Below are 11,162 nucleotides of genomic sequence, written 5' to 3'. Positions count from 1 at the left end.
AAATATGTATGTCTGATATATTTTCTATCACCCATTTTTGCCTAGTTAATGCATCTTCAAGCAAAACACAGACAATTTTTTTTTAAAATTTTTAATTTTTTTGGGATACTTAAATGGTTTAGATCAACCATCCTAGAACAAAGCTTCCATTTTGAATGGCCTGATATCAGATTTGAATCAAAAGAATTGAACTCCAAATCCCTCTGAAGTATCTAACTTTAACTATTCTATATACATAGTCCATATAGATAAACATGGCCATATCATGCCTATTTATTTCATATAAATAGAATGAGCAGCTAATGACACATTATAAACGCGACAAATATTTTCATCACATAATCTATATATTATATATACGTATAACAATACAGGATACATGATATATAATATGCATGTATGTACACTTTAATTTTTTGGTTTCACATGAGTTCAATAGTTCAAGAATGGTTCTGGTTCAGATTTTATCTAAGTTCATGTTCAGTGGATCTTCGCAAAAATGGATTCAGGTTAAAGATACAAGTCAGTTTGGATGCAGGTCACTCCGCTGACACCAGCCCCAACTCGGACAATTGAAATGCAGCATCACGTGCATCATCTTAGCAAGCAATAACCCAACTACCCCTAAGGGTGCATTCGGTCAGGATACGGCTCAAATATGATACTTATCATATATATATCTGCTTGCTCATCTTGGATACGTATATACCTCGGTAATGAAATTTTTTATCCATATCCGCTAAAATCAGAAACGGGTACAAATATACATCTGCATATATAAGCGAAAATGCATGCAGATACAAAACGGATATGAGAAAACTAGATAGTATTAAAAAATATATAGTTCATGTGATAAAAAAGAGTTCATTAATATGTTCATTATATCTAAAAAGCTCAGATTAGTCATCTTGATCATCAAAATTAACCTCAAATCCATAATCTAAGGATTAAAATTATTGTAACAGTATGACTAATATTTATTCGGATATTTCAGATACATATCCAGATATTTCACTACAAAACCATATCTGTAATCATATCCTATCAGTTATAGATTTGAGTAACCAATATCCATATCCTAATGGATACGGTTACGGATATTTCCTTGGATACAGATATGGTTTAGCACCCCTACCTACCCCCATTCACCCCAACCCACCCAAAAAATAAACAAACAAACAAATAAATAATAATTATAATAAAATTGTACAATTTGGCATAATATGGAAGTAGGCTTTGACCCGCGGCAATTCATAATCAACACAGGATTAGCTCAAAGAAATATAGTTGATTACTTATTCTACCACGTAGCATGGCATTTGACGTGCCTTCAATTGTCATTTCCCAAAGGTGTAATGCATTCCGTTTGGATACCATCTATTTGCAAGTGCATGCAAACAAGAGGCGTGACACCCTCATTTGGATAGAATCTCAATGTGCTTGTGAACTCACATATTTCATGCTGGAATCTTTTCTTTCTATGATTGCACACACGCACACCATTCAGACCACCCATGACAAACATTAATTCTTCAAAGTATTGATCAATTATGTAATCCATCAAAATCAAAATAAATATATAAATGAATTTAAAAAAAAGGTAAGCTAGCATATTAAAACATACTACAAAACTAGTAAATTATTGAAACACGACAAAAGATTAAAAAAATTACCTGAGCACAATTGTATAACGTAAACATAGACATCCAAAAGTGGATGTTCCCTCACAAAATTCGGTTAGCTTCTATCAAGTTTCATTGTCCTTGAGCTTCTTCAGGTCCAAATCTTTCTGCCAGAAACTCATCAAGTAAACCATAGTTTGGAACACCGTCTTTACTGGAGTTATCAGAAGGCAACTTTCTAATGCATCCAAGAATATGTTGAACATCATACCGTAGCCTAGAGTGGACATGTATGGATTCAAATCAGCGGATGCAAATTTTGTGGCAACTATCTTAAGCTGAAATGGACAGGACACCATATAAGTAAATTACCTGTTCCGGGCTTGGGGAGAGTTCACATCCAATTTTGAAAATGCTTCAGAAATATGTGAATGGAAAATTTGAACCACTTGCCTGCATAAGAAATATGGAATGTGGTTCAGTGCATAAAACTATCAGCAATCCTGAACCTAAATGGCCGGACCTAAGTTCTTGGTCAAGTAAACTATCAACAATCTATAAGAAAGCCTGCCTGATTGAGTGTGCAGCTTAAGCTTATGCAACTTAGCAACCCACCAAAGTTCTCCTACACTAAGAGTAGAAAGAGTACAATTCCCCATAAGAATTACACTCAAAGCTGTTTGTTAGAATCAAGGACAGATAATCATTGAATGGACGGCCAAATCCGAGAGCCTAGTTTCGATTGAAATTCTTCATTCAAATCCTAAAGTAAGCTCCTAAAACCTGCCGAAGCTTCTGTACTATGAGCTCCTGACAATTTATCCAAAGCATTTATTACTGGCTCCATAAAATATATTATTCCACTTCAAAATCTTCTCTAAATAATATCTCGCATCCAATATCTCACAGGAATTGAATGGTTGTGTTCGTTCCAGTAGGACAAAACTTTGATACAAACACCTCAAGGTTCAGAACAGTGACCGATCATGAGCTAATATGAACACTTACCACTATGAGCCAGAAAACTTGTGGTAGCTTCTATGTCCATGTGTACTTGTTCATCCAATTTAAGTGTTTTGGACGTAGATACTTGAGAGTCCAATCCAACAAAATAGAGATATGTTCCATAGGAATCTCTTGCAAATTAAATACAAGAGATTTTCATCCAAAGCATCAATCATGTAACTGTGTTCTTAAACAGGTGGTGTTTGATACGTTGTAGCGGGATTATTGAAGGGGAGTAAATGAATTTGATTTTCAGAAGGGAAACAAACATGCACCTACTTCCAATATGTGGTTACATCTTTCAGTTGAAATTTTGAAGTTCATCGTTAGATCCTGATGGTTGGGATCCTAAAGCTCTTCAATTTGTGCATCATCTTTGATAAAAGTTTGTACCATAAATTAGTGGATTCAATTAAACAGTTTTCTTCATACTCTCCAGATTCATCTTCCATCAGAGACCGAGGGGAAAAAAGATAGGCTACAAACTATAAGCAGGCATGTCACTTCTCGAGCATAATATCACCGTGAAAATAGCTCAACATGTCAACATAAAGCATCACTCTCAAGAAATGATACTGCATTTACGTTTTCATAAAACTGACTTCACTTAGATCCGGTTAATTGCGGTAACTATAAATTTTATTTTCAGGGACTAATGATTATTCTTCTGGTTCTCTTTCCTAGTGTCAATCAAAAGTAGTATATTGCAACAATTGCTGACAATGGGCAATGAAATATTTTAACATAGAACTGCTAAATTTTAACCAAGGAACAATATAATGTTGCATCCTATTGATGACTTAACTAAGGCTTATATTCTCAACAGCAGCAAAATAGGAATGTTCTACTGAAAAGAAAGGATGCACCAAAACCTAGTTAAGGCCAATTACGAGGCACGAGAAGTGCATGAAATATTATTTAGTTTGAATAGTGTCTTTCTAGACTGAGGTGTGGGTGTGGCTCAGTGGTGAAGTAGAGGATTGGGTAATGAGAGATTTTTCTAGCAACAAACATCACCTGAAAATCAAGGGATTTTTCTAGACTTTGTTGAAAGGAAAAAAGGAGGGAATTTTCTAGCTAACAAGTAAAATTATTCCAAAAGCTCACCTGAAAATTGCTTGAACATCAACCTCTAGAAGAATCTGAGATAAAATTCGATGAAGATATGCAACTTCCTGTGAAGAAAGTGAAAAGTCAAAAAAAAAAAAAATCCAATTAGATATAGATCAGGATGAAGGAAAGACCACAGTGATGTTAGATAACTGCGAGGAAGTGGAAATCTTGAAGCATTTATTTGGCTTAACAGGCTCAGAGACAAATTAAATATAAAAGCCAGAAGTCCCAAGACACATAGCAGACAACTAGCAAAACAGTGCAAAATTTCATAAATAAACAATATGGGAGAACTCTTTGCATTAAAAAAATCACTCAACTGAAAGTGTGTGTCAAACCTGACACAAGAGAAACTGAAAACCAAAAATTTTATATGGGCGATAAACATCTTGCTTAGTGGAGATACTAGGCAAACAGATTTAGAAGTTAAAGACAAACATAAAAAAATTCAAACATTACAACGGCTATCTGGTATGCAAATATCAGCAGCACTTTTTTCACTTTAAAATAATGTGGACAACATAAAGAACATGTACCTTATATCCACCATCTATGAATAAAACTAAAGGACATAAAATTGCAGCAGCCAGTAAAACTCATTGTATACATGAACAAAACTGGTCAGATGATTCCAGCAATCAAATTATATTCGCAAATAGGTCAAGAAAAGTTCCAAGGGACAACTTCAACGAATTTTCTTAGTTCTACTGTAAATATATTAGCAGTGATGGTCATAGCAAGTGCTAATTTCGCTTTTGATTCAAATCAGATGAATAAACATTAAACACATCAGATATCTTCAGAAACTTTACCAAGTGGCTCGATCAACTTGACATTAAATATGCAACAGGTTCAACGACAGTATACTTCACTGTTATATGAAATTTTATCATAAAATGATAACACTTCTAAAAAAAGAGCAGTAATGAACAACAAACCTTCGTTACATGCTTAGCAAACTGACTGGGTTGTAAATCATTGTCTTCCGGTACATTCCATGTTTCAACAATTTGAGGCAGTTTGCGAAGATTCGCCAACAGTCTTTCCCTCATTATTTGAACAAGCTTGGTATGAATTTCATCTCGATGGACTTTATAATCCTGTCTTACAAAACGGGTGTCAACCAGCAATACATGCATAAGCTTAAAATACAATTAACAACTCATAGTCTTATTTTGTTGAGTGCAAAAATATGAACATGGGATGTACTTGGGCAATACGACAAAATTGACCATCACTTATCATGTATCTCATTAGTCCATCGGATTGATCTCACTACCCTTTATTCTTGGTAGCTCATTCAGCAATATAAGTAGCCACCTCATAAACACCATAACCCCACACAAACACACAAAATGCTAACTTACAATACACGAGACACTTAATGATTTTCTATGGTTAGCAAACTTTCTTTTGTGGACTTGAAACATGACCACTGTTGTGAATCGTGATGCAACATGTTGTCCTATGCAACCATTCATTATATATGAAAAGGAAGTTAGGAACATATGTCAAACTACAAAGTTAAGAAAGAACAATACTGTGTAATATGTAATGATGAGGTGGATGCAATAAAGGAAAATTTTAACAATATTTTATAAAATAAATGTCAAAGATGTAAATACCTGAGCGACTCTTTCCATCTCAGACAGCAATAATACTTTCCGAGCCTCAGGTATCTTCAGAAAAAGAACTCCCCGAATTTCTAAATTTTAATTCACAGATAAATAATGTCAGGAGTACGTAGAGATTTGTCACAACAACAACCAAGCATGCAGACTAGGGAGAGATTTCTAATAACAGTTTGCAGTTTTATGGAGCAGTAACATAAAGAAACAGATACAACTGTTATTTTATTCATGAGTAGATCTGTAAGAAAAAAGTATCAACATTCTGCAATAAGGAAATCAGTACTGCAGTTTCCATTATGTAATGGGCTAGATTTCATTGCAACGAATTCATGACTAGATTTCATTGCAATGAATTCATAAATTAAATAGGTTTCTTTTTCCCCCTTTTTTGTTTTTTCGCATATATACGCCACAAATTATCCCTATTTGAAAATTTATCCTTTAAATCTCGATATATGCTATTTAACCCTTCAATCCTTCACATTGGAAAAAATACCTCTCGGATGGAATATTTCCAGAAAGTATTCTAGCAACTAAAGCAAAAGCACATAATAAGCATGGAAATTGAAAATAGAATAAACACAGTAAGTAAATCAACAAAATAAAAAGGTGGGCCAAACCCAAAGACAACTATGTTCAGAGCAATATAACAGAATAAACAATGAAGTTGAAAAAAGCACATAAAAGATGGCCACACACAGGACTATGTCTTCAGTACTATAATAGGAAGAACAAAGTTTACCTGGTATGATAGCATATATAAAACTGATAATTTGACTCGCCAAAGCTAAGTGCTTTGAAGTTATGGACTTCAAACCTGATACCTGAAATTACAAATTCGCACGAACATAAAAAACTCCATATTATATATTTGTAAGTAGCATTATGAATTAATCTTATTTCTTATTTCCTTGTTCAGTTACATACAACATTTGCATCTAATTAGGTGAAAGAAGCTGAAAATAATGATATGAGCTAATGGAGAAGGCAGTAAGTTACATTACGTGGTAACAAACATTATAAGTTTTTGAACTTTCTAATTTCTAGATGCTTCAAGATAAGTAAGTCTCTCTGCATACAGATAAATCCCATTTGCTAGATAATTGACTTAACTATTAGATATAGAGAAAAGGAATCAAGTAGAAAGAACTGTGAGATAAAGTGAATTCTCAATTTGCAGGTTTTTTGTAAGGTGATATGGGAGATCAAATGAACCAAAGTCCTTCCAGTAGGGAACCTGGATACCAATTCTCAAATCTCTCAACAAAGACTATTGCATATTATTGCATGATGTTCTCTCACAGTCTAACTAGAATACAGTCCAAGCAATTAATCAGATTCTTATATATTAGTTAGTTGTGGGGAATAGAAGGTAGCCTAATGCATAGTGAATAAAAGATAGATCACAAACTCTATGCCTATGGTACAAAGAATTTACATATAAAAAAAATCTAATGTACACTGATCCAGGCAAACTTAGTGTGTTCTAAAAAGTTCCATGTGCTCTAGTCACAGTAAATAAAAGTCAATGGAAATTCAAGATATGACTTCATATATTTAACTTTCAGACCAATTAATGATGCTTCAAATTGAGTGCAGTACCTGCATGGCACCAGCGCCAAGAACAAGCTGACAAGTTCGTGTGTTGAAAAGCTTCAGGATTTCTGCGACACGGTGGACTACTTCAGATGACAATGCTGGCAAACACTTGCTAATGTCAACGTATTCAGCTAACATTTTCAGCAATATTAATCCACTGCAAATATAATATTTCAAATACATGTCAGCTGCATAATCAGTGCTTTGAACATAAAAAAATTAGTAGCATTGATGGTATGAATTTTGGCAGAAAAAGTGATCCAGAGTAGAATCATATAGAGGAACAGAAAAATAGAGCATAAACTTCTACAAACAAGAAGACAGAAATGGGGTTTCATGGAAAAAGAATTAAAATACACCATATAGATTGGAAATTTTGTTACTTTCTACTAAGCCTAAAAGGCCTCAAAGTTTAGAATATGTGGGATAAGCATCACAGAAGCAGTTAAAAGTTTTTCCCCCCTTCGCAGAGGCAACTAACCAGTTTACCATGTGATAACCAACACCTCCATACACAATAGTTTTAGAAGTAGATCGTGCATGCTCATTCAAATTTCCATCGGCATTATGGACAGCTGGACCAACTTCGTTTTCTTGATTTGATCCAGCCTCTGGCATAAAAGATACTTCTTTCGCATGACCTACAGTTTTAGACGCCATTTCACTCATACTTACAAACTGTCCAACAAAAACATCACGAACAATAATCTGTGAAATCAGACTGCCCGTGACAAACTCACCACTATCTGTTGGCACTCCACTAGAGGAGAGTGAAGAGAGAATGGCCTGAAATTCGTCTGGGACATCAACTGAAACCCAAGTTTCTTGATCAAGAACAGCTTTAATTTTTGCCATCTACGAAGAAAATTGATACAGTGGTAAGAATACCAGTAAGAAAGCAGGATATCATAGGAAGAATCAAAACATGCAGAACGTTAAAACTTCATTTAAAATATATAGAATCCTTGAAATTGATTCAAATTGGCTTTTTTAGCTTATTTTAGGACTTACAAGTGAATATCTTCCCCTACTATGAAACTTATCATCTTACATATTTGTGTAGGTTCCTCCAAGTCTAGAGGAAATTTAGAATTTCTGATCAGTGCTGCAATAGCCTGCTTAACCTTGTGTGAAATAGTAGGTCTGTGTATTTGCTAAGTAGCCATCAAGGTTTCACAGCATGCACTCTCTTGCTCATATTTTAAAAGGCCAGTAATTTGGCACTTACTTATAAAGCTTTGATAGCAAATTGGAAATGACAATGAAATATTAAATATCTTATGTGGGACTTTCTTATATTTGGCATTTTCCCAGCCAAACCCAGAAAATATTTAGATGATGACGGCTTTTTCATAGAAATACATAAGTATAATAATAAAAAGGGGGGGAAAAGATGCACTAGCACACATCTGACTGACTCGAGATTCATGCTGAAAATCAACGAACGCCTTAGATTGCGACTGTAATGTCCCTCGGATGCTATAGCCCAGCCTCCCACCAATCTGTTTAAGAGAACTTTGTCAGGCATCTAGGTTCATATTAAAAAAAGAAGCACAAGGAATAATAGACTGACCTTCTCCGTAGTCGCAATAAAATCTTGAGTTATGTTATAGATACTTAGAAACTCTTGGAGCCTTAATTTTGGATGAAGCAAAGCACGAACACCTAGGAGCTTAGCCCATCTTCCATGAGCAGCATCACATGCAGAAAACACAGCTTCTGTGTTTTCCCGTAATACATCAGCACTGTAATGACATTAGCCAGTAGAATACTTGAGAACTGGCGCGCCCAGAAATATAACTAAGTATTGATTAAAGATAATGCATATTTCTTTATAGATATTTCTTGAATAAAAGCATAGATATGAAGGAAGTTCTGCAAATAGAAAAATAAAGCTCAAAGAGCCAGATTTCTACCAGATGAAAAGTGAAAATTATGGCAGCAAAACTAATGTCAGGCGACATGGCATTAGACATCTTCAACGAGAAAGCAAGGTACTGCTTTAGAAGAATTTGGTTCAAGGGAAAAAGAAACTGCTAATCTATTAAAAATTTATAAGCCGAAATTATTAGGATGTAAGAATTTAAGTATGCACATAAGTTGTAAAATAAACAATAAACGTTTTTTACGATTTTACAGCAACTTTAAGTTAAAACAGACAAGCTTAGGCCAGGATCATCAGTGTAGTCAAAAGAATTTCAAGGTATATACATGTTAGCATAGTAAAGCGCAACATTACAAAAGGCGCTAGGTGGACTAGGCGTTTAGGCCAGCGCGTAGACGCCTAGGTGTTTGGCTATTTTTAAAATTATTTAATTATAATAATTGATAAAAATATGTATTAAATTCATATAAATTTGTCAAAAAAATAGATAGCAATCTTAGATCCACAATAAACCATACATACTTAAATATCAAATAGCCACTAACAAGGTTATAGCAAGCGTTAGGAGGCCTAGGTGTTGGACCAGACGCCTAGAGCCTAGGAGATTTTCTTTTTCCATTTTTAAATTACAATGATTAATAGTAAATGTCAATGTTATAGAAAGCTTAGGTGCAGGACTGGTGTCTAGGCGGATTTCTTTCTTCATTTAAGTGGTGGTCACGGAGGTTTTGCTGAAGATCGGAGGAGGTAGTAGAGGTGTTCATATTTGGAGGTTAAAGAAGTTTGAAGGAGATTGGAGAACGTGGAACCTGCAACATAGAAAATAACATTCAAGGCCTAAAGTGTGTAGTCCACGTAAGCAAACAAGGTTCCCCTAAACACTACCAAGAACTAGGTGGGCAGCCTAGGTATCACCTAGACGCTAGGCACTAGTTAGGCAACCTAAGTACCGCCTAGGCCTAGGCATACGCCTAGGCGGAGGCTCTTTGAAACAGTGGTAAAGCGAACAACAATCACATCATAAAGGTTATTCTGTTAACAAAAGAGTATACCATGTCAAAAGAACAATGTCCACAATTTCTATCGCTTGTCAAAATGCATGTGAAAATTAACAGATATGAGAACCAAATGATTTTTGGAAGGGAGATAAGACAATAAAATAAGTGATAAGGGCTCACAGGAAATTCTTTGATGTGCTAGGACTGGAAGACTCATTTATCCTTCCTTGAAACAATGAAACTTTGGAAGCGCTTCTTGGAAGAGAATATGGGCCATGTGAAATAACTTGACTTTCACTCTCTTCAGCCACTGCAGCTGTTGTTGAACCTTGTCCTCCAACAGCAACAGTATCAGCAGCATAACAGCCATCAACGTTTCCCATAATCCATTCAATGACTCTTTTAACTTCTGCAGCTCGCAGTAAATGTGCCTGTATTCACTAAAACATGATAAATTATATTACAGCATATTATGTAGGCAAAGATGTGAATTACTGATACTTTAATATACATAAGCATATGTGTGCATGTGCGCATGTGCATATGTAAGGATATATTTTCAGACTGAGAAGGATTTCAACTCAAGTCCTACCCTTAAACTCAACAGTGAGATGGTTAAGTTGCAATTGCTTCTTCACATCTCAATCCAGAAATATATAGAATGTCTAAAGATGAAAAATCAGATGTCCAGAAACATTTTTCTTCCATCCATTCAGAGTTCCGAAAAAGGAACAGTTTGATAAGGTTCTTGGCTTGAGAGCATAGAAACAAGTGCTTTAACAAGCAGTCGCAACGGCAACTTTGTTTATATGTTTTTTGAGGCATGAACAATAATAAAAATGGTAGTATCCTATGAGCTACACATGAACAATTCATCGCTATTTTGGCACAGTAATTAAAATGTGGGAGGATCCTTCACAAAGCATACAAGTCAAATGTCTACATTTATTATGTATAGATGCGAATGGTGAACCATCCACATATCTTTTTGATTCCCTTCAATTTCACCATATGCTTGGCCTTGCCCAAGGTTGATGGTGTTGAATATAAAGGGATTCAGAAAATCAGTTAGGAACCATAGGCTTCATGAAACCGTTTGCTATCAACCTCATTCCCCTTGGTCTACTGTTTCAAATAGAAAATTGGGTGTCACCATTTAAATTTCATTTCCCCCCATGTTTACCACCCATCAAGTATCAAAGGCACATAAAACTTGATTTCTGCACACCCGGATCCATATGAAATGGCAGCACCTCAGTTATGCTGGCATAAATAGAATCTCTTTGTCTTTTTCATCAAAAGAAAAAAG

At 35.0% G+C, this 11,162-nt stretch overlaps 1 protein-coding gene across 1 annotated transcript in view; it reads right to left on the bottom strand.

Moving 5' to 3' along the window:
* Positions 1–11,162, bottom strand: part of LOC109825303 (vacuolar protein sorting-associated protein 54, chloroplastic) — a 25,963-nt gene that overhangs the window by 2,138 nt on the left and 12,663 nt on the right. The window contains exons 7-18 of the mRNA XM_020392133.1: positions 10,034–10,284; positions 8,544–8,715; positions 8,389–8,472; positions 7,711–7,825; positions 7,452–7,611; positions 6,974–7,127; positions 6,114–6,195; positions 5,366–5,445; positions 4,679–4,840; positions 3,735–3,802; positions 1,995–2,075; positions 1,674–1,899 (exon numbers count right to left, since the gene is read on the bottom strand). Of these exons, the coding sequence (XP_020247722.1) occupies positions 1,755–1,899; positions 1,995–2,075; positions 3,735–3,802; positions 4,679–4,840; positions 5,366–5,445; positions 6,114–6,195; positions 6,974–7,127; positions 7,452–7,611; positions 7,711–7,825; positions 8,389–8,472; positions 8,544–8,715; positions 10,034–10,284 (1,554 nt within the window). The 3' untranslated portion in view covers positions 1,674–1,754. The remainder of the gene's footprint in view (positions 1–1,673; positions 1,900–1,994; positions 2,076–3,734; positions 3,803–4,678; positions 4,841–5,365; positions 5,446–6,113; positions 6,196–6,973; positions 7,128–7,451; positions 7,612–7,710; positions 7,826–8,388; positions 8,473–8,543; positions 8,716–10,033; positions 10,285–11,162) is intronic.

Source organism: Asparagus officinalis, chromosome 10, assembly GCF_001876935.1.
Source record: "Asparagus officinalis chromosome 10, Aspof.V1, whole genome shotgun sequence".
In the NCBI taxonomy this organism is placed as follows: Eukaryota; Viridiplantae; Streptophyta; class Magnoliopsida; order Asparagales; family Asparagaceae; genus Asparagus; species Asparagus officinalis.
This window is presented reverse-complemented; position numbering and strand designations above follow the sequence as displayed.